Below are 22,476 nucleotides of genomic sequence, written 5' to 3'. Positions count from 1 at the left end.
ACCCTATATAGTAATGAATAAGGGGCCCAAAATTCCTCCTCTGTTCAGTTGTTTCTGTCATTCCTATTAAAACAAACATGTTGACTATGAGAACTGGTTGCTTACCCTGTGATATATCCAAGATGCGCTCTGTTCTTATGAGATAATCAACACTGTGTCTGTGAGTGGATATAATATTTGGGTAAATGTATATACAGTCAAGCCAGAAAGTCTGCACATGCCTGTCACCTTCTTCATGTTTTATTACATTACAGGCTGATTCTACAATAAGATTCTTTTTTTTATTTTTTTGTACATCCAAATGTAAAATCTCACATATACACAAGTGTGCACACCCTTTGGTATGACACCCAAAAGTGAGCTGAGGTGAAATTTGTTTTCTAATGATACACTATATATTTCCATAACTTAATTGGAGTCCACCTGTGGTAATTTCAATTGATTGGCCCCATAGTCGACAGTGCATGTCAGTGCAAACTCCAAGCCATGGGGTCAAAGAAATTATTTGCAGACCTTAGAAATAGGATCTTAGGATGTCTATGATCATTCGTAAACGGAAGAAGTTTGGAACATTTAAGAATCTTCATAGACTTGGCCGCCCAGCCAAGCTAAGTAATCAGGGGAAGACTGACCTTGGCCATTAAGGTGAGCAGGAACCCAAGGATCACTCTGACAGTACTCCTTAATCTTGTGGAGATAGGAAAACCTTTCAGAGGACCAATCATCCAGGCAGCACTCCACAAATGATGCTCCACAAATGAAAGGCCAGATGGATGCCAATACTTATTAAAAGGCACATGACTGCACGCTTAAAGTTTGCCAAAAAGTTTTCCTAAAAGACTCTCAAGCCATTATATACGAGATTATCTTATGTGATGAAAACTTTTTGGCCTAAATACCAAGCATGGTGCTGGCAGAATCATGATGTAGGGATGTCTTTTGCAGCAGGGTTATAGCAACTTGTCCTAACAGAGGGAAAGACAAATGCAGCTAAGTACACAATGATCCTTTAAGGAAACCTGCTCCAGAGCATTCTGGGCCTCAGTCTAGGGGATATGTCAAGAGGAATGGGCAAAAAAGTCCAGAAACAAAGTGTTCACTTTGTAATTATTGATGATTGTGTGTAGATGTTTGAAGCAAAAAATGGACTTAATCTATTATAGAATAAGTCTGATGCATACGGAAAAAAAAAAAAAAAAAAAAAAAAAAAAATATATATATATATATATATATATATATATATATATATATATATATATATATATATATAGCCAATATATGTCTTAAATGATTATTGTTACAGAATGTAAGGTTGTTGTTAGTTTGTCCTTTAATGTAATATCCTTTGTTGTCTGTTTGTCCAAAATAATGGTTCTTGCTTTATATAGGTTAAAGTAGGTGATAAAGAAGTGGATGTAATGAAGGAATTCACTCTCTACATTACCACCAAAATGGCCAACCCCGCCTACAGTCCTGAGATCAGTGCAAAGACTGCAATTGTGGACTTTACGGTCACAGTGAGGGGTCTGGAGGATCAGCTACTTGGCCGTGTCATCCTCACAGAAAAACAAGTGAGACTGATACCAGTTTAACTAATCTCAATATATGGCTCAAACTGTAAGAGAATGAGTGCTGATGTACCAATACGATGTGTATTAGTTTTTTTATTTATGTTTTTATGGGCAATTCACATGCAGGTAATACATCTACAAAATGCTAATATAAAAAATAACTGTCAAGGACTGGATTAACATATTAGAAAAATTGTTTCCTCGTAAGGAAATGGAATCAGAGAGAGTGAAGATGTTGGCAGAGGTCACATCCAACAAGCGGAAGATGCAGGAGCTGGAGGATAACCTACTATATAGACTGACCACCACACAGGGCTCACTAGTTGAGGATGAGTCTCTGATAGAGGTGCTCAGAGTCACTAAAAGCACTGCCGAAGAGGTATGTCAATTTACAGTACTGTGGAAAGGTTTGAGTGCTCAAAGGGCATGTTTAGTCATTTTCAAAATTTAATTTAGAACCTCTTAAAGGAAAAAGACCAAACATTTTTTTCAATCTATGCAGACATAAAATATCAGAGATCCACCTTTGTTAAACAGTTGGCGAGTACAGTTCTGTGTTTCTGCTATTCTGTTCAAACATACAAAAACCATGTGACATGAAATATAACTAGATGCATTTTCCTTTTAAGATTATTTAATTTATTTAAATGTTAAAGATATAAATTGCATAAAATCGGAACAAAGTCAGAAAGACCATAATTTAGAGGCCATTTAAGTGAATAATCTGCCTCCGAGTATGGAAAGCAAGGACAACCAAGAGATGTGTATCAAAAGACCTGAGAGTATGGCCTGTATAGGTGACACTGAATTTGGATAAATCATCCAGACCAGGGCTTTTAAAGTGGTGTAGAAATTTCACTGTAATGTTAATTTAATCATCATAGTAGTCAGTAGACAGTAATCACCCTAACAAGCCAAGCTCTGATCCTCGAGCATTATCTTGCATCAGCCATAACATTAGTATGACCTACTAGGTACTTAGGTAGGTACTTTAAAGTATTGTAACTCTATTGTCATCATACCAATACATGGTTGTACAGTACAACAAAACTGTTCTAATATACAGACATGTCATTAGGACATCAGAGAAGGGAGAAGAGAGAAGAAATGTAGAGACAGTGAAAAGATTAATTCAATTAACATTGAAAGTAGGTAATAGTAATTACTAGTAATAGTAATAGTTGTGTAGCAACAAATGTCCTACAGTTTCATTCTAAATTTCAAAAGTAAGTTATAAGTGTATAGGTGTGCAATGAAAAAAAATGTGTTTATCATGTGTAATATAAAAAAATAACTTAAAAAAGTAAAAAAAAAAAAAGGCATATTTATTTATATTGCTGAATTATAAATATATTGTTTTTATTTTTTAGGTTTAAAATGCTTCTCCAGTGTTCATGCAACATTTATATAATTAATAAAGTGATGAATTGTAAATGCAATGTTCTAAAATACTGTCATGATTTATGTGAGCCAATTTCCTACCCCTTTAAGGTTAGGGAGAAGTTATTGGTGGCTGCAGAAACTGAAATAAAGATCAATCACGCCCGTGAGGAGTATCGACCTGTAGCAACAAGAGGGAGCATCCTTTACTTCCTCATTGTAGAAATGAGCTTGGTCAATGTCATGTACCAGACCTCACTACGACAATTCCTTGGCATTTTTGATAATTCTATTGAGAAGTCACCAAAGTCTCAGATTACCTCCAAAAGGCTGGCTTACATCATGGATTTTCTCACTTATGAGGTGTTTCGCTATACAGTACGAGGCCTATATGAAGATCACAAATTTCTGTTCACCCTTCTCTTGGCACTGAAGATAGACCTTCAAGCTAAAAACATTTCTCACAGCGAGTTCCAGGCTCTCATCAAAGGTAAAACCATACATCATGTTTGGAAATACACCCATGCAGGTTACCTTACATGATACGTCTCCACAGGGGCATCACTAGGCCAGTTTTAGCGGGACTTTAGCCCCCATTCCTGCATTAATGGTGCGTCAGTTATATTAACTGGAGTGGAAGTACGCTGTTCTCTTCTGCGTGTTAGCTAGGTAACTTTAGATTCATATGACATTCAGCTTTTGCTAATTCAAACTTAAGTGTAAATGGACTGAATAGTCTAAGTTTAGAGTTTTGTAAATCTGATTTTAAAAACAGTGTTACAAGAGTTTCTACAGAGTGAATTTAATTCAATCTTATTTCAGTGAATCACAGGAGTTGCACCGTTAAATATTGTATCTAATTACTAACATACTAAAATGAGGAACAAGTTTTGTACTTTTCTTGCAAGGTGGAGCTTCTCTTGACCTGAATTCAGTGGAGCCCAAACCAAGACGTTGGATCTTGGACATGACCTGGCTAAACCTGGTGAACCTGTCCAGCCTACACCCCTTCACAAGACTCCTGTCCCAGGTTGCACAGAATGACCGGGCCTGGAGATCCTGGTTTGATGAAGCAGCCCCGGAGGAAGCGCCACTTCCTGATGGCTATGACAGCCTTTTGGATGCCTTCCATAAGCTACTGCTGATCCGGAGCTGGTGTCCTGATCGTACTATTGCACAGGTGGAAAAAAACAGTACTGAAAGCTTTGTTTTTTGCTTGATTTCTTTCACCATGTTAAGACCTTTGATATCTTGCTCTAGACCAATTTTAGCTTGACAATATCCATGATATGTAGTTTATACAGTGTGCTGGATTTTCAGCACCTTGTGCACAAATAAACATTAGTTTCAGTAATTTGATGGAAAACAAGCAGATGCACTGATGGTACATATTGTACCTAACATAGCAAAAATAGTTATGTTCATAATGTCTCCATAGCTCTGAGCTGTGGATGGCATGTCGCATAACTACAGTTCACCCCAACACACCTGTTTTAAAACAAAAAGTTCCATCATTAAGTCAGCACGCTATTTTTGTAGCAGTGCTGAATTGAGACTCAGTGCAGTTTACAGACTAACAGATTCCAACTGATGGCTCAGTCCGACTGAAATTGTTGTTGAAATGTAAAGGTTATTGTTTACTCAATTTCATTTCAAACGTGTGTAATACATAGCCCTAAAACTATGGCCAGTTCAGTGTTAACAGTATTTGGGAATTATGTACATTTTGTTAGATGTCATAATGTAACCGTTTCCCGAAGAAAAAGTGCACTGTAAATACAATAATGCTTAGCAGAGAGTTTATTCAATATTTTGAAGGAATAAAGCAAGATCAAAGGCAGTGCCGCAAAATTTAGAACCTCTTAGTTTTCAGTTTGCTAGAAAGAAAGAGGATCCAGAAAATGCACAAATAAACATTTTAATAAAAATTGTGTAAATAAAAAAATTAAATAAAATAAAAATTAAGAACCCCTAAGGTAGTAATCATTTACAAATCCAAATCTGCCTTTAGATAGGTGTTTGGAGTATAGATTATATTCCGTCATCATCTATGGAAACCTACCAGTCACATTATGGTTACTAGAGTGACAAGTTCTTTCTTTAGTAATGCTTATTTTGTAACCCTAAGATTTAATCGATATCTCTTACTGTTTAATTATTGTTTTTCAGCCTTATAATGGTTTCCTTGACTTTCATTGTGACAACCCAGGTTGACAAATAGGAAACGTTTCTCAAAGATGACCAAACGCCTAGTATCAGAATAGTCTCCAAATGCTCACTTTTACCTGTAATTATAATGCAATATGAGTTATTTAAACACTTGGAGTCATTTATGGGAAAAGTATGAGAACGTGTTTAATATACATATTCCTGAAACTGGCAATTTTTTTTAATTTTTCAAATTTTTTCAACTTTTTCACAGGCACGGAGTTACATCACAGAGTCAATAGGGCACAGATATGCAGAGGGTGTGATCCTTGACATAGATTCTATGTGTACAGAGAATGACAAGAGGACACCAATGATCTGCTTTCTCTCCATGGGCTCAGACCCTACAGAGAACATAGAGAGGCTTGCAAAGACAAAGGTACAACATTACACCAAATTACATTCTTTAGGATCAGTTAGCTATATTAGTTAAGTAGCTAAACTATATTATATAGATTCTATAATCTGTGGTCTTGGGGAAATCCTGAATCATGCTGATTGCAATGAACAGCCGAAGGCTGAGAGAGCACAATTGCTCTTGTTCTCTGTAGATGGCTCGCTCACTTTCCCCACATGATTTCACATTGTGATGGATGGCATGGGCCTCTTTTGGCTGGTGCATGAGAGTTGTCAGCAAAGCCTAAAGCATTACATGTGATGGGGGAGAGTAAGTGGGTTGGGTAATCTAAAATTGGGGAGGCAAATTGGGTAAAAATGAATACTAAATACAGGAAGTCAAAATAAATCTCAGGGTAACATCTAAGGAAATATAGGCATGTCCTATATTAAGTAACGTCAGTGTTCATGAACCCACCACAATGCAAACACTGAACATAGTTTGGAGAAAGTTGTCATTTAGGTGAAGCACATGGGACATGAAAGTTAAGATGGATTGAACGCCTCTGTGAAGGTGTTGACGATCTCAAGACTGCTCTTGAAGATGCAAGGTTGCAAGCCAAGATGAACAATGAAATGATGATGCTCAAAAGAAGCCTGAGCTGTCAGAATGGACTAGACAGAATGATAGCAAGTTAATTATCCAGCTCCTGCCACTGTCCAGGGAGAGCGACATCACTGACATTTATGACATTTATGGCACATCCACACCTTGGAGGAATCATTGGGCTGAACATGAGAAGGGTTGCGGATGCCAGGAAGCAGGGTGACCATGGGGTGGAAGAGAGGTTAAATATGACATTGTCCTTGCAGGACATTGGTGCTGAGGAGCAGGAAAACCTGTGACATAAGTACTAGGTTGGAACGACAATGGAAGGGTTGGGATGAAAATGGAGGGACTATGTTGGAATGAAGGAGAAATGAGGACAGATGGCAAAGGAGGTGGTTGGGATGAAAAAACGCTGGGTAAGGATGATGAAGGAAAGGTTTGAAATGAGTAATCAGTGTGGAGGGTTATTGGACGAGGTAGACCAGATTAAGAAGGATTGGGAAAGGATGATGACAGAAAGATAGGAAAGGGAGGAGGGAGTGATTGAGTTGGAGCATGGTGAGAGGGTAGGGAAAGGGAAGAGGAGGCCAACCTCGGGCACAAAGGAAACATAATGAAGAGTGGAGCAAAACGTTGAGAAAAACAGGCAATGTGGGTGGGAACATGCTTTGTAAAATGAGGAGGGTACCTGGAGAAAGGTGGGATTCTAAGCCTGTGTGTAGATTTGTGCACCTGTAAGCAAAGAGTGTGACTGAAATAGCTAAACCCTTTCATTAAAAGAGTATCCATATACTTGTGGACATGTAGTGTTTTTGTTAATTTATGTTTTACATTTACAAAACTGCAAAATACATTTTACTTGAACATCCAGCATTCATCTGAATCTGAGAGTTCTTGCAGAACATTCCTTGTAGGCCTATTTCAATGGGACAAGGACAGGAGGTGCATGCAAGGAGGCTGCTGGCCCAGAGCATGTCAGATGGAGGGTGGTTGTTGCTGCAGAATTGCCACCTTGGTCTGGATTTCCTTGACGAACTTCTGGAGACCATCAACACCTCAGAGAACATGCATGAGAACTTTAGGGTTTGGGTGACCACAGAGGTCCATCCTAAATTCCCCATCAGCTTCCTTCAGTCATCAGTCAAGTTCACTAATGAGCCTCCCCAAGGTATGCAGTGTGTTTGCACATCAGTTCTGTGGTTTGTAGTTATTTTTGAGCTTCCAGACTGAGAACTTTGTGTAACTTTAATAATCCGAGGGTTTTTCATCTTAATAATCTGTTGGTTGCTCAAACTCTTCAATGTGTATACATTTTGGTAACAAAGCACAAGAGGCAAAATTGTAACATGCTTTACTACTAGTTGTTTTAAATAGTTTTAATATTGTAGTAATTCTTCATTTACAGTATGCCAGTTTGTTTGTTAAAAACCTACCTTCTTACTTTATTAAAACATATGTTAAGATAATCCAAATATTTATTTGAGACTGTTTCTTTATTGTGACACATTATTATATACATTTAGTTCAGATTAATTGATTAAGTTGTTCTATTTTATCTATGTATGTAATTCCCCATTGTCTATTTTTGGAACAAGCACAAAGCCATTTGTATTATATCTCGTTTACTATTTAATCAGATTAATATATAAAAGGTACTATGTGTCTCTCCCTGTGGTTTATGAAATGGTGGGAAGGTGTTAAAGCTGGTTTGAGGAGGACCTACAGCAGTATAAGTCCGGAACAACTAGAGATTACCAATATGCCACAGTGGAGACCTCTCCTGTTTGCTGTGGCCTTCCTACACACCACTGTGCAGGTTAGGAGATCTGTTCCTAAGCATCATCTTTCAGAATTGACATTTGCATTTATATCTGTCGTAGTCTGTTTGCCTCCCATTCCTCTTGTTCATTGTTCTTTCTTATTATGGGATAACAAGGAGAGACGTAAGTTTGGTCCACTGGGATGGAACATTCCCTATGAGTTCAACCAGGCAGATTTCACATCCAGTGTGCAGTTTGTGCAGAACCACCTAGAAGATGTGGACATAAAGCAGGGTGTGAACTGGAACTGTCTTCGCTACATGCTTGGAGAGGTACATTTGGGAATTCTCTGGTATCAGTAACATTATAATACAAAAGATTTGCATGGGTTCACATCACTGTGCTACAGTGCCTTGCAAAAGTATTCGGCCCCCTTGAACTTTTTAACCTTTTGCCACATTTCAGGCTTTAAACATAAAGATATGAAATTGTAATTTTTTGTGAAGAATCAACAACAAGTGGGACACAATCCTGAAGTGGAACGAAATTTATTGGATATTTTAAATTATTTTTAGAAATAAAAAACTGAAAAGTGGGGCGTGCAATATTATTTGGCCCCTTTACTTTCAGTGCAGCAAACTCACTCCAGAAGTTCAGTGAGGATCTCTGAATGATCCAATGTTGACCTAAATGACTGATGATAATAAATAGAATCCACCTGTGTGTAATCAAGTCTCCGTATAAATGCACCTGCTCTGTGATAGTCTTAGATGTCTGTTTAAAGTGCAGAGAGCATCATGAAGACCAAGGAACACACCAGGCAGGTCCTAGATACTGTTGTGGAGAAGTTTAAAGTCGGATTTGGATACAAAAAGATTTCCCAAGCTTTAAACATCTCAAGGAGCACTGTGCAAGCAATCATATTGAAATGGAAAAAGTATCAGACCTACCAATCTACCAAGACCCGGCCATCCCTCTAAACTTTCAGCTCAAACAAGGAGAAGACTGATCAGAGATGCAGCCAAGAGGCCCGTGATCACTCTGGATGAACTGCAGAGATCTACAGCTGAGGTGGGAGACTCTGTCCATAGGACAACAATCAGTTGTACAGTGCAGAAATCTGGCCTTTATGGAAGAGTGGCAAGAAGAGCCATTTCTCGAAGATATCCATAAAAAGTCTCGTTTAAAGTTTGCCACAAGCCACCTGGGAGACACACCAAACATGTGGAAGAAGGTGCTCTGGTCAGATGAAACCAAAATCGAACTTTTTGGCCAAAATGCAGAACGTTATGTTTGGCATAAAAGCAACACAGCTTATCACCCTGAACACACCATCCCCACTGTCAAACATGGTGGTGGCAGCATCATGGTTTGGCCTTGTTTTTTTTCAGCAGGGACAGGGAAGATGGTTAAAATTGATGGGAAGATGGATGAAGCCAAATACAGGACCATTCTGGAAGAAAACCTGTTGGAGTCTGCAAAAGACCTGAGACTGGGACGGAGATTTATCTTCCAACAAGACAATGATCCAAAACATAAAGCAAAATCGACAATGGTATGGTTCACAAATAAACGTATCCAGGTGTTAGAATGGCCAAGTCAAAGTCCAGACCTGAATCCAATCGAGAATCTGTGGAAAGAGCTGAAAACTGCTGTTCACAAACGCTCTCCATCCAACCTCACTGAGCTCGAGCTGTTTTGCAAGGAAGAATGGGCAAAAATTTCAATCTCTCAATGTGCAAAACTGATAGAGACATACCCCAAGCGACTTGCAGCTGTAATCGCAGCAAAAGGTGGCGCTACAAAGTATTAACGCAAGGGGGCCGAATAATATTGCACGCCCCACTTCTCAGTTTTTTATTTCTAAAAAAAGTTTAAAATATCCAATAAATTTCGTTCCACTTCACGATTGTGTCCCACTTGTTGTTGATTCTTCACTAAAAATTAGAATTTCATATCTTTATGTTTGAAGCCTGAAATGTGGCAAAATATATATACTTTTGCAAGGCACTGTAGTTTAGTGATTAAGTTCATTCTGTAAAATGACTGGCAGGGTGCATTCAAACAGGACTAACACTTGTTTTAAGTATATTGCCCTGCTCTATATATTGCCCCGCTGTCTTGGCCATCTGGAGGGTGATGCTGTTTTTAATTTATTTCCGCTAAGTGGTACAACATTTTTGACCAAATTGGAAAATTTGAGGTGTGTAATGCTCACATTTATGATTAGTTTGCTAAAAGACCTTGGGACAGTTAGGTCTCTTCAGCATCTCCATTGCTAGTTTGACTAGCTCTAGCTTTTGCATTAGTTCATCTGGAGAGGCAGCTTCCTCCATTTAAACCTTATTTATTAGACATGAATATCTGACGCATCAACTAAAAAAAGTCACTAAAATATTTTCATTAAATAACACGTCATAATGCTCTTCTTTGCATGTATACCTTTTCTTTGTCTTACAACTTTGTCTAGGGGAGTAAGGGCCATAACAAAAATGTGATATTTCTTCAAATATTTTTCTGAGGCTTTCAGAAAAAAAAGATTGTAAATAGTAATCATTCATTCAGCTATTCAGAAAATAATTGACAAGTGGATAACATTTAAAACAACTAGCGACATGTCTCCAACAATCCTAAAATGTCATCATGGGACCTACAGGTAGCCCGTCTTATCGACTGCATCACCATTTTTAAAGGTAGCTAGAGAGATTGAAACCACAGGTTGGAAGAAGATGGGAACCCAGAGTAGAGCAGATAAAACCACAGACTGGAACTGGAATTACACAGAACAAAATAAAAACAAAACATAAACCATAGGACCTCGCACTGGTAGCTTTTATATATGTTAGCAAAAGTGCTACATATGGTACCAGGCAGCCTAAACAAAGTCTTTAAAATCCAATTTTTAAAAAAGAACAAAATGTAAAACATGATGAATATGGTAAATGGCTGTATTTCCTCTCTTAGGTGCAGTACGGAGGGCGAGTCACAGATGACATGGATAAGCGGCTCCTTAACACCTTTACTCGTATTTGGTTTAGTGAGAGCATGTTTGGCGAGAAGTTTTGCTTTTACAAAGGCTATACTATACCAAATGTTAAGACATTACCGGAGTACCATACTCACATTGATGCTCTGCCACTGGTTGACACGCCTGAGGTAAGAGTGATTAAACAGTGTTTTTGTTTGTGTGTGTTTTAAAACTGTGTTATAAAGACCTTCATCATATCAGTGTCCCAATGACATGAGAGAGACTGCAGACTCAGGTTGCAGCAGTAGATCCTTATTGAAGAACCAGTCTCACTGCCCCAGCCAAAATGTGGGCTCTAATTTTCACCTGTAGTCAGCAGTCCACTTTTAGCAGCATGGCTCAGTCTCTTGGGCTGCCAGGAGCTTATACACTGCATTGAATTAGTAGGCCTTAGAAAACTGGGTCACGGCATTGCCTGAGCACATGGGCAACCCTTTGACAAATTAGAGTGAGAGATGCAATGGTAGGATGGGACCTGCTGGTCATTGGAGTCCCTTTCTCTATGCATAGACCTAGCAGGCCAGTAATGCAAGCTTAGGCATCCCCTAACTGGGTCTAAGACACTGTTGGCTATAGGCCATCTGAAGTTTTGTTTTCTCCTTAGCAGTCATCCAGGGGAGAGCAGTCCTTAAATGTTAATTTATTTACATTAATTTTTCTTTTTAAAAAAAAGTTCTTTAAGACGTACTTTTTCCATGGCTTTCTGTGCCCTTAATAGGAGAAAACCTTTCTTTAAGAAAAGGTAGTACACATGAGTATGTCAGTGGCAAAGGCATATGACCTATGAGGGGTTTGGATTTGAGCCTTTTCCTTGCTAAAGACATGTAGACCTATAGTTTGTGATGGACAGGATTTGAGAGAAGTAAGGGCTGACTAATTGAGTGTCGACCGAGTCCAAGGCCATAGTGAGCCACTTTTTGCAGGCCCCCTATTCTAGGCTCTCCAGCCTAACACTGACGGGGCCAACCCCTATGGGCGTGGACTGTGATGCTGCAACCAGAAGAACCCTAACATTAGGTGTAGCTTATGAGCCAAGATGAGGAGCTGGGAAACCTGCTCAATGTGCTGACCCAACCAAAGGAAGCTGGCTTAGTCTGCTGAGTATTCCTTTCAGACCTAAGTTGGGACATAAAGAAGAAACAATGATGTGGTCAGGGGGCTGCGGTAAAAGCGCCTGCCTTTCCACATGTGAGAGTCAAACACCGGATAGAATGCAGAGGGTGGGGGCCCTGGAACTGGAGATGGGAGTGCTGAGTAATAATTATAGAGATGCTATTTTCTCTTTTACTGCAGTGGAGCATCAACATGATTTTGAAGCTGTTATTTTAAGTAAAAAAATCTATGTAGTGTTGCTTTAACATATATATAACATAAATGGTCCATGCACAGAATATTTTAATTGCTGTAATTTTCTCCATTTTTATTTAATATGATAGGTGTTGGGCCTACATCCTAATGCTGACATCTCATGCCAGACTAATATGGCAAGTGAGATTCTGAGCACCATTATCAACATCCAGCCTAAGGACAGCAGTAGTGGTGGCGATGAGACACGGGAAACCACAGTTCTGCGCTTAGCCAATGAGATGCTGGAGAAGCTTCCTGCAGATTATGTTGCTCATGAGGTAGGACTTTGGCCCTGTAAATGTGGTAGGGTCGAGGAGGGAATATATACCAATGCCTCCTCAGAGTTAATGAGGCCTTTGATAAAGATGTATTTTAGCAGACAAGTAAAAATTCTTCGATCTCAGTGTTGCAGTTTTAATTAGAGTAAATATTTTCAGTGTAAAATTCTCAGACGAACCCCTAACCTTGTTGGTTAGGTCGCTCTGCGGAGTTGGTGAGTCTTGATCTAGTAGTTGAACAAAACAACTTTCTTACATAGGACAAGTTTGGAATGTTTTCAAGCTATCCTTCCCTCCAATCTTCTCACCTTTCACTTAGTCTTTAGATTAATTAATTCTTGGTAATAAACATTTGTGGTCTACTATATAGTTACTCCTTAGCTGAGTTCACAGAAGGTTTGTGATTTAGCTCAGTTTATACTTTTGGCCATAAAGAGCATGTTAGTAGGAAAGAATGAGGTTAAATTAATTTTTAAAAAATAATAAAGATAAGATCGTAATATGACATGAGCGAGACAAAACTGCCTTCTACAAGTCACATTATCTGATTCCGTAAGTATCCATCTTCAGGTTCAAAATACTTACCATGTTAACTTGAAAGTATTGTTGTATGCTGTTATGTAGGTAAAGACCCATTTGCAGAAAATGGGACTCGTCCAGCCAATGACCATATTTTTGCGGCAGGAGATTGACAGAATGCAGTACATTATAAGCTGTGTGCGCAGCACTCTCACAGACCTAAAACTGGCTATCGATGGTGAGTTTTAGCCACAAAGCGATAATCAGTTGAACTCTTGGTGTCATACATAGTTGGTGTCACCTAAACCTGGGGTCTTAGGATTATTTAATTGAGACATGTTTTCCTGTTATCTAAAGGGACTATAATCATGTCAGAGGATCTTCGAGATACTCTGGACAGCATATATGATGCTCGTGTTCCAAAACTATGGCAGAGAAGTTCATGGGACTCGGCCACTCTTGGTTTCTGGTTTACTGAGCTTCTTGAAAGAAATCAGCAATTCCACAGCTGGACTTTCAGTGGCAGACCCCACCAGTTTTGGCTGACAGGATTTTTCAATCCCCAGGTAGGTCTGATTTAGCTTTATTGATTTTTAATTTGGTGAAATTGATTTAGTTTAATGTATATACAATTTACACAATTATTACCACAAAAATATGAACACAAAATGATTAACACATTATTCATAAATTGTTAGTAACAAATTACTAACAATAAATTCTTGATCATGTTACGGTTTCCCTAATATTTAGTAGGAAAGATCACTAACACAAACCAATCTGGTTTTTATTTTTTATTTGGGTAGATGATTTCCACAAAGTCTGATGTTTACTTTTGACAGTTTTTTACATGACACATTGCTATTACTTGTTTTAACTCTTGTGTGTTGAATCACTAAGTGATTTAGTTACTTTGTTCAAGGGTTTCTTAACAGCCATGCGTCAGGAGACCACACGTACGAACTTAGCCAAAGGTTGGACTCTAGACACTGTAGTGCTGCTCAATACCGTCACACGAATGATGAGGGAGGATGTGACTGGACCACCAACAGGAGATGTAGGAGGAGTCTACATTTATGGACTCTTTTTAGACGGTGCCGGGTGGGACAAGCGAAACAGCAAGTTAATAGAATCTCCTCCTAAGGTATGTCACAGTAAACATGTGACCGTTGTCATATTATGCAGTGATAATAAAGTTGCATAATTTGCTGATGATTTTAGGCCTTTGTTTTTTGTCTTGCAATTGGCAGGTTCTCTTTACCCCTCTGCCTGTTGTGCATGTATATGCTGTGAGCAGTGTCAATGCAGCAGATACCAAGCCACCTCAGGGAGTCAGTCTGTACCCCTGTCCAGTGTATAGGAAGCCCAGGCGAACTGACCTCACTTTCATCTTCTCCCTCTTCCTCCGGACCACCCAGAATCCTGATCATTGGACGCTGAGGGGGTTAGCATTACTTTGTGACTGTAAATAATAATATTGGTGTGTAGAAGAAAAGTTTGTAGGTGTAGAGTATGCTATTCTCTTAACCTCTAGTTAAGTTTACTTTGTGTTGCTAAATCATACCAGTTCCATTGCTGACACGTGTAGGTATTTTCTCTGGTGATGGGAAACTACTACTAGTGTAGTAAGATATTATTAGGAATCACACAAGCTATATTTCCACTCTTAATCCTATTTTTCAGGAAGGGTAGATTCCTTCATTAGTCAACAAGTGTTGTTTTATGATATTGTGAGATGCAGTTATTTCTAATAAAAAAAGTCTCAAAACATAAACATTGTTATGCTTGTATGGGTTTCCTAGAATTTCATAATAACAAATGTCATTACAAAATGGCTACAGGAATTAATATATCATTTTATTGTTTGTCAGTAATGAAAGTGGACAGATGACATAACTGATAAAAACTGATGATTTTTAAACACTTAAAATATATAATAAAATATACAAATTCCTTAGTGCAAATCCATCTAGAGTGAGGTTAAACAATTAGCAGCACCATGTAAATCCTACAGTAAAAACTAAAAGCATGCATTTAATAATTCTTGTAGGTAGTCAAATAAAACATGAATGGAAAAATGTATACAAAATAATTTTATGAAAGAGCTTGCGGGCAAGATTGTACCATTCTTGTCTATTCCAGTCTTTGTTGTCCATTGAACAGAATTGTAGATGATTAAATACTTGCATGCATGTTTCCTTTTGTAGTACGCTGCTGTTGACCAATGCATTGCCATTTTTTCTACTTCTCATTGTGCATAAAACACACAACACAACAAAACCAAAAAAAAAAAAAAGATATCTTAGAGACCAGCAGATTGAGCTTGTTTGTTTATTTAAAAGGGCTACTACTAACTGTACTGCACAGAAAACACATATATAATGTTACATGCATAAAAAACACACGTAAGTCATTATTAGATTGTTAGAAATAATATGTAAGACAACACTATTATTTCCTGTTATATAGCATTCATTTACCATCCAAATATCTGAGTCCATAACAAATGTAAAAAAAACCTTAAATAAAAATCTGTGTATTTTTGTTGATATACCAGAGGACTTTCTGCATTCCATCAGTTATGAGTAAAACCACCCAGGAGTAAACCTTCTTGCATGGGTGCCCCATACCTCTTTTCACTAGATCCTTGACTGGCCTATTTGTATCACCTTGTGCTTGAATTCAACCCTCAACATTCTCACCAGGAGGTGAGCATTTACCAAAACCTCAACCAAATCTCTGCACATTCCTTTGATTTGACTTGCTACTTAGGAAAGCTGCTTCATGTCAAACATTGGCACTTCTGTCTCCTCTGCTTTGCCTTCCTCTGCCCCTCCTTGCTTCAGTGTAGGCTCTGTGTAAGCCACATCCGGACTAGGTTTGCGGCCTTTAGGTGGTGGAATAGGCGCTGCACTCTCAGTGGTCCCCTCGGCCCCTTCCTGACCCTCAGCCACAGTTCTCTCCTTCTTGAGGTTGAGCTTTGCAGGAACATTCTTGGTGATGGTTTCTTTGAGACGTTCTCCAGACTGTTTCAAGCGTTCACCTGACTGGCGAATCTTCTCACGCCTCTCTGCTGTCACAATGCGCTCACCCAGCTTGTTGACTTTGAGGCCCAGGTTCTCCTTGGTCTTGGTCATATTCTCACGAGAAAAGGTGTTCTTCAGACTTTCAATACGCCTCAGACCAGTCTTCTTCAGCTTAGCAGCTGCAGAATCAGCCTCCTCAACAACCATGTATTCCTCATCAGAATCAGGAAGTGGGGCCTCAAGTGCATCTGGGTCTGCAGAAGCACTGGCACCTGCTTCCTCTTTTAGGAAGCCCTTTGGAGGTGTTACAGCTGGCAACTCATGATCACCCTATAATAAAAGAAGAAATTAATTGCATATGTTTACTGTGTACACTGCATGTGTAGTACAAAACATTGCATTATTTCAGTTAAATTAAAGTTATTGAATGTCAACCATTGTCTTTACAGAAAATGTATTGCTCATTTTCATAAATATGCTGAATAAACACAGGATATTGAGTGCTTGTGACAGTATATAAAGGTATGGCTCACTGATTTATTATATACCTATATACCTATAATTATATAGATATAACTATATATCTATATAACTAATTATATAGATATAACTATAGATATAACTATCAAGCTACATGTTTGTTCAAAAGTGAGTCCAATTCAATAATTTCCTTCAGAATCTGCTCACAAGTAGTGATGGGGGAAATGGGGATTTTTTTGTTGTTTGTTTGTATTTTTGTATGCTGTTTTTTTTTCTAAACTTGAAATTGTCAGTGTATTTGTGGGACATTCTTAATTCTATGTGTTTTTAATATTGTATATCATGACTAATGATTTCTCTGTAGTTGATTTTAAGCCATCTAATATCTGACTGCAAAAACCCATCAAAGCACTGTGTGTTTCATGCTGCCTGCCAAGCAAACAACATTCCAATATATATAATCATAGACTACCATAGTGATTTCCACTTCAACACGTCTGAACCCCTAAACATAACATATCATAGAATTATGATGAAGTGTTCTGCTTGTTGACAAAAATAGCTTAATACTTTTTCACAGTTAAAATTCACAATTTATCAAATGGGTTTGAACACTTTTCTAATTGTATAATAGAGTGGACAGGCCACTGTAAAATCAGGCATTGACCAGGTCAGGTTTTCTGCTAGACATATGTTCATTCAAACATTTAAATAAATTAATAAAAGTCACATGCAACATATTATCAATATGTAAATGTAATACAAAAACAATACAAAATCAAAGGTGGACTAAAAAATAAGTTTCCTACTATCATATTTTAAAACATTCAATTCATGTGAAAGTTGTTTCCCTTTGTGGCTTGTGGAAACCATCTGAGGCATGTAACATATTAACATCCTAAAACATGACCTATAGTGTAATTACATTACTAATTAACAGTGGAAATTACCATTGCTTGCTATTGCCAGCTTTTTGATGTATTATTCATGTACTGAAATAAATCGATCAGTGTGAAAAACGCTTTAACTGTATTTATTAAAGTTAAGTTCAGTTAAAGACTGAAGAAGAGGTGGATTATGTTGGATCATTACAACCCCCATGATGTACAGTGTGCCAAAATTCAAAAGCACAAGAAGGATTGTAGAAAATACATTATAAATCAATCTAACTGCAGTGAGGAAAAAAACAGAGAAAATAATCATTTGTGGGGGTTTTTTGGTCTGTTTGGCATTTGATATTATTGACAAGATGTAAAAGGCAGAACCAGTACTAACATTACTTTGTATTTCTACCACAGACACTTTACAAGTTGTAATGATTCGGCTTTCCCTGAAGGCCTAATGGGACATTGTTTTCCCCACAAAATTATTACCCTCTCATTCTCATCAAAAACGTTGTCAGTTGTAGAAAGAAAATAGTGGTTGAGATCTCAGTACTTGTTACAGAAAGTTGGTTCCACTGTCACTACCTAATTACAGGGCTGCCAACATCCACTGAAACACTTAAACATTGATTGTATTGACTTTCTATTTTTTTTTTTACTTTTGCTCACCTTTTAGCCAGCCTGCTGCCTGGCCTAGATCTGTCAACAGCAACCTAATACTAGTGGCTATCTAGCAGGCTACGTGCTATGCTGCAAGAAATTATAGGGGCACCTGATACCATCCCAAAAGCCAGGCTTACCTCTAATGGTCTACTTTCAAGTTTAACTTTAACCATTGCCATCCATACACATTTAGCAATATTGTATGCTACACTGCTGGTTTCTGTTAATAGGCCCAGTTTGGCCTATATTCTATACTCTCTTCAATTATTTCAACCTTCATCATATTACTTCATGTGACCAGGAATTAGCTTGAGTAGGTATGTTAAGCAAAACTATATAATATATTAAAATAAATGTTATTAAATGAATGTAGTTGTAATGTCCTTGCAATGTGGAGAAATATATTTGAACATGGTAATTACCTAATATTAATTAAACTTATATTTTAGACACAATTTTGATAGCTGTCTTTATGGACAGATTTTAAAATTGTGTGTATTCTTAAATACACAGTAATGCTTCTAAATACCAAGCAATACTAAGTAATTCAAAAGTAAGACAACCTTCCCTGGCCAGAAATGGCACAGCCATGCTTTGATGCACTGCATGTAGCGGAGAGCCCCAATTCATACAGTTCCTAAATAACCAGGATTCACTTCTGGTTACCTCTGGTGTGAAATTAAGCAAGAATTTTGCAGTGTCAAGCGGTTTCCAATTACCATGCAACTCCAACTGCAAAACCAGACAACTTGTGGTATGTTCACCAACCAGCTGAAAATGAAAAGGTGCTTTACAATTTCATACAACCCAAGCCAAACCAAAAAGCATTTACTTAAAACCATTGAGAGATCTCCAGACTTAAAGACTCTGCCCACAGTGGATAACACAAAGCATAGCAGCCAATAAACACACAGAATAGGAAAGGAAACACCAAAATAATGGATGCCACTGATACAGGCAAAATATTAAAGGCAAGTTGTAAATGATGTTAAGTTGTAAAAGGGTGTTAAACATCCTGTAGGTCTTTCATTTAATTTGTACTCGAAAAGAGAGTCCCTCAAGCTAGCATGAAGCAGGGGTTCTCTCTTTATGTACAGCATGCATGCTTTGGGCAACAAAACTATGAATCTCAGCTCAGCCCACATTGGTTGTTTTGACATTTACATTTACATTTAAGGCATTTAGCAGATGCTCTTATCCAGAGCGACTTACAAAAGTGCTTTGCTATTTATCCAAGGATAACCTCAGCTAGTTTTTTGAGACCCCTTTGGTGCCACACAAGGACCATTGATACACAATTATTATACTCACTGCTTAACACAAGTTATTATTTTAACTTATCTAATTTTCACTTTTATTTTAACTGAGTGTTTTTTTAACTTTTTTTTATCTATTTGGTACATGAAATAAATGTTTGTAATTATGTGATAATATGCTCTGAGATGTTGATAGACTGTTTACCATAATGATTTAGTATGTCCACAGTCATTTTATTCATATTGTGGATTTAATAATAATATCCCTCTATTCTAAGGTGGAAAATGTCTGAATAGAGAACAATAGTGTAGAAGTAAAACAGTCCATAAAGTTTAAGATGATGGACTCTTTTCAACATTTTAAGCAAAATTTGTGTATTATTTCTGTTGTGCACAATTTTAACGTATAAAAAAAAACATGTTAAAGTTCAGGCACCGTAAGAGCTTTGACCTCTAGATAGCTTATACCAATCTTAATTAGCTTGTTAGGTGCCATGACTAACCTTTATTGTTAGAAAAGGCAAGGTGATACACATTTCAAATATATATTTTAATTATACTCCTCAAACCTTGTCCCATCCATCAGCAGCCAGGGGATCCACCTATACACAGAGCAAGCTGAAAATAATAATAAAATAGTTGATGCCCAAAAAGCAAGAGATGTTTATAAGAGGATAAATGTTTTCATGTAGCCTCACTTAATAATGTATTTAAGAAAGGAAGTCATCTTGCTGCAAATATACAATTTAGCAGACTCAGGAGTGGTTGTGCACTGTTCTAATGTGCAGTGACAGCTGTACAAACATGACCTACATGGCAAAGTAATGAGATGAAAATCTTCCCTGGGTCTTCATCACACATTTTAGACGTTTTCAAATGTACATCTTGAATGTTTGAAGAAAAAAAGAGTGCAGGCTTTCTACAAGAATATCACCTATCAAACTGTTAATCACAGGGATGGATTGACCAGTCTTTGTGCTTGTGTTGCAGCCAGTGGAATATTTTAATTGTAAAGAAAAGAATGGATTCAACTGAACATCAGCAATTTCTGGAAACTTCACACCGGCTGTAATAAAATTGAATATTAAAATAGACTGACTTATTCAGAGGATAAATAGAGGATAAATTTGAGCTCTGCAAATAGAGCTCAAAAGAGACAGATCAATAATTTTACAGAACTACCCTTTTGCGTGGAAGAATCTGCAAACTCCCCCAAACAATAACTGAAAGACTTGTTTAGAACACTTGCCAACAGAAGGGTTAAGTGCTGGCCATACATGGGGCCAAAACTGTTGTTTTGAGCCCTTTTTGTGATTTTGTGAGTCTATATGATATGAAAATTAAAAACATATTTCTTAAAATATAAAAAAAAATCTTTAACTTCATGCCATTTGGAAATCATCTTGGTAATACATCTTAGCTATTCACAGTAATATATATTTTGACCAGGTGTGGCCAAAGTTTTGCATGCCACTGGACATACAGTCTTATGCTCATTACTCCTCTCTGATTACATATAATAATACCAGACAATAACCTATGGTTCTGGATGCTCAAGATTAATCTTACTGAGATTCATTATATAAGCATATAACTTGCCATGAGCTATCACCTATGCAATAGATTGATCAGTTTTTGGGCTTGTGTAACATTTTGATTGTAAAGAGGACAGATTCAACTGAACACTGGAAACATCAGAAGCCTATTTTTGATCAAAAAATAAATGGCTTGAGAATGTAGCAATCCAGAATAACTATGCTATTGTAGTTCTGGACTTTTTGTGACCCACACAGTATTAAACTCAATAATACTATATTAGGACATGTGTCTTCACAGAGTAAGCGCTCAGAATAACCCTGTACAAGTATGTCAGCTGTTGCATGCAAGAAGCCATTTCTAGAAGCACAGCTAATATAGAAACAGCTGTGAATATCATTAACAACAAAGCAACATTTCTCAATTATGAGCCATACATGATGAGCCACTTATGAGATATGAATTGGTAGAACAGGTGCTATTATTGCAATTATTTGTGTTCTTTCTCTCAGCGCACCAAAATAGACCCAGTAAGAAGCTGTGCTCAATTTTTGCTCTATTGGCTGTCTCTGAGTGCTACTTTCTATGCTTTAAACTTCTTTTGATGTATGGCCAAAGTAAGGTTCTAAATATTTAGGTCAATTTCTGGACTGACAGTAGCTACCACTGGAGGTTCCACAGCCACACTGTATGAATTAATTACTTTAGAATTACTTTATAATATAAACTATATAACTAGCACACAAAAGATGCTGCACTGTTCAGATGATAATGTAGTATGAAACATGGTTGCAATATTCAGCATCACTGCAATATACAATAACAATATGAGCATTTTAAAATCTTTTTATTTTTTTCATTGGACAATCATGGTTCCTAGACAGGGAATGCCTTTCCAGACTTACCTGATATATAACCACGCGGTACTTGTTCTTGGTCAGTAGCTCACCCTGTGTTTCTTCCACTTTTTTGACACGTAGATTTTGCTTTTCCACACGGACACGCACATCCTTTATGTGGCAGCTGACTTTTCGTGTTTTCTCCAGTAGTTTGTCCACAGTACTACTGGTAGTGTTGTGCTCCTTGGTCAGTTTTACAACATCTGCCTGGATGCTCTTTACATTGCTCTCCAGCTCCAGCTGCCTCTCTTCCATGCGCTGCTGGCATGCCTGCACGTTGTCAATGATCCCTGCCACACGCTCCAGCAGAGAGAGGATGTTCAAGGCATTGGGCTCATCTGCCGTACCAACAATTTGTCCTAGTTTTTCTGCCATCCTTGCTGAAGTTAAACCTGAGGTCCTACCTTGGGATGTAGAGACCAGAAGCAAAATGTTTAGGGTAGATAGGCGAACACTGGTCTCAGTGTTAAGATGGGATACTGGATCATGAGCTTTAACAGGTCTAGGAGACACACTTGGCTCTTCCTCCAACTGGACCTTTACTGGGCTACTGGACTGAAGACCATTAAACCCCAACTGTACAGAGCACTCAAGGGCTCAAAGAGCAGATAGCAACCCGCTCTAAACCTCAAAGAAAGACAGACCGCAACTGAGAATGAGGGTGAGCAGAAAGAGAAAAGGGAGGTGCTTCAAGC

General features: G+C 37.9%; 2 protein-coding genes across 3 annotated transcripts in view; one reads left to right on the top strand and one right to left on the bottom strand.

Moving 5' to 3' along the window:
- dnah5l (dynein, axonemal, heavy chain 5 like) overlaps positions 1-14,769 on the top strand; it is a 67,025-nt gene extending 52,256 nt beyond the window's left edge. The window contains exons 67-80 of one of the 2 annotated variants that reach the window (XM_072680314.1): positions 1,389-1,571; positions 1,780-1,950; positions 3,063-3,441; positions 3,860-4,131; positions 5,374-5,538; positions 7,006-7,273; positions 7,800-7,921; positions 8,042-8,197; positions 10,830-11,021; positions 12,330-12,518; positions 13,203-13,275; positions 13,395-13,603; positions 13,960-14,181; positions 14,288-14,769. In XM_072680314.1, the coding sequence (XP_072536415.1) occupies positions 1,389-1,571; positions 1,780-1,950; positions 3,063-3,441; positions 3,860-4,131; positions 5,374-5,538; positions 7,006-7,273; positions 7,800-7,921; positions 8,042-8,197; positions 10,830-11,021; positions 12,330-12,518; positions 13,203-13,275; positions 13,395-13,603; positions 13,960-14,181; positions 14,288-14,509 (2,823 nt within the window). In that variant the 3' untranslated portion in view covers positions 14,510-14,769. Of the gene's footprint in view, positions 1-1,388; positions 1,572-1,779; positions 1,951-3,062; positions 3,442-3,859; positions 4,132-5,373; positions 5,539-7,005; positions 7,274-7,799; positions 7,922-8,041; positions 8,198-10,829; positions 11,022-12,329; positions 12,519-13,142; positions 13,276-13,394; positions 13,604-13,959; positions 14,182-14,287 lie in introns of both variants that reach the window. The other variant, XM_072680313.1, reaches the window with a different exon arrangement.
- A 1,036-nt stretch (positions 14,770-15,805) lies between these two features.
- On the bottom strand, positions 15,806-22,156 carry cavin4b (caveolae associated protein 4b). The gene is made up of 2 exons (XM_072678994.1): positions 21,788-22,156; positions 15,806-16,393 (listed from the first exon to the last, which is right to left on the bottom strand). The coding sequence occupies exons 1-2, from the start codon at positions 22,154-22,156 to the stop codon at positions 15,806-15,808; spliced, it is 957 nt and encodes a 318-aa protein (XP_072535095.1).
- Positions 22,157-22,476: the final 320 nt, after the last annotated feature.

The sequence above is a fragment of the Salminus brasiliensis genome, chromosome 5, assembly GCF_030463535.1.
Source record: "Salminus brasiliensis chromosome 5, fSalBra1.hap2, whole genome shotgun sequence".
NCBI classification, from domain to species: domain Eukaryota; kingdom Metazoa; phylum Chordata; class Actinopteri; order Characiformes; family Bryconidae; genus Salminus; species Salminus brasiliensis.
Note: the sequence above shows the minus strand (reverse complement) of the source record. Positions and strands in the feature narration are given on the sequence as shown.

Bases quoted from the DNA above. Each gene is read 5' to 3' on its own strand.
- cavin4b (XM_072678994.1), bottom strand. From the start codon at position 22,156: ATGGCAGAAAAACTAGGACAAATTGTTGGTACGGCAGATGAGCCCAAT. The intron at 16,394-21,787 runs GTAAGTCTGGAA...CTTTTATTATAG, and splicing joins ACCGCGTGGTTATATATCAG to GGTGATCATGAGTTGCCAGC.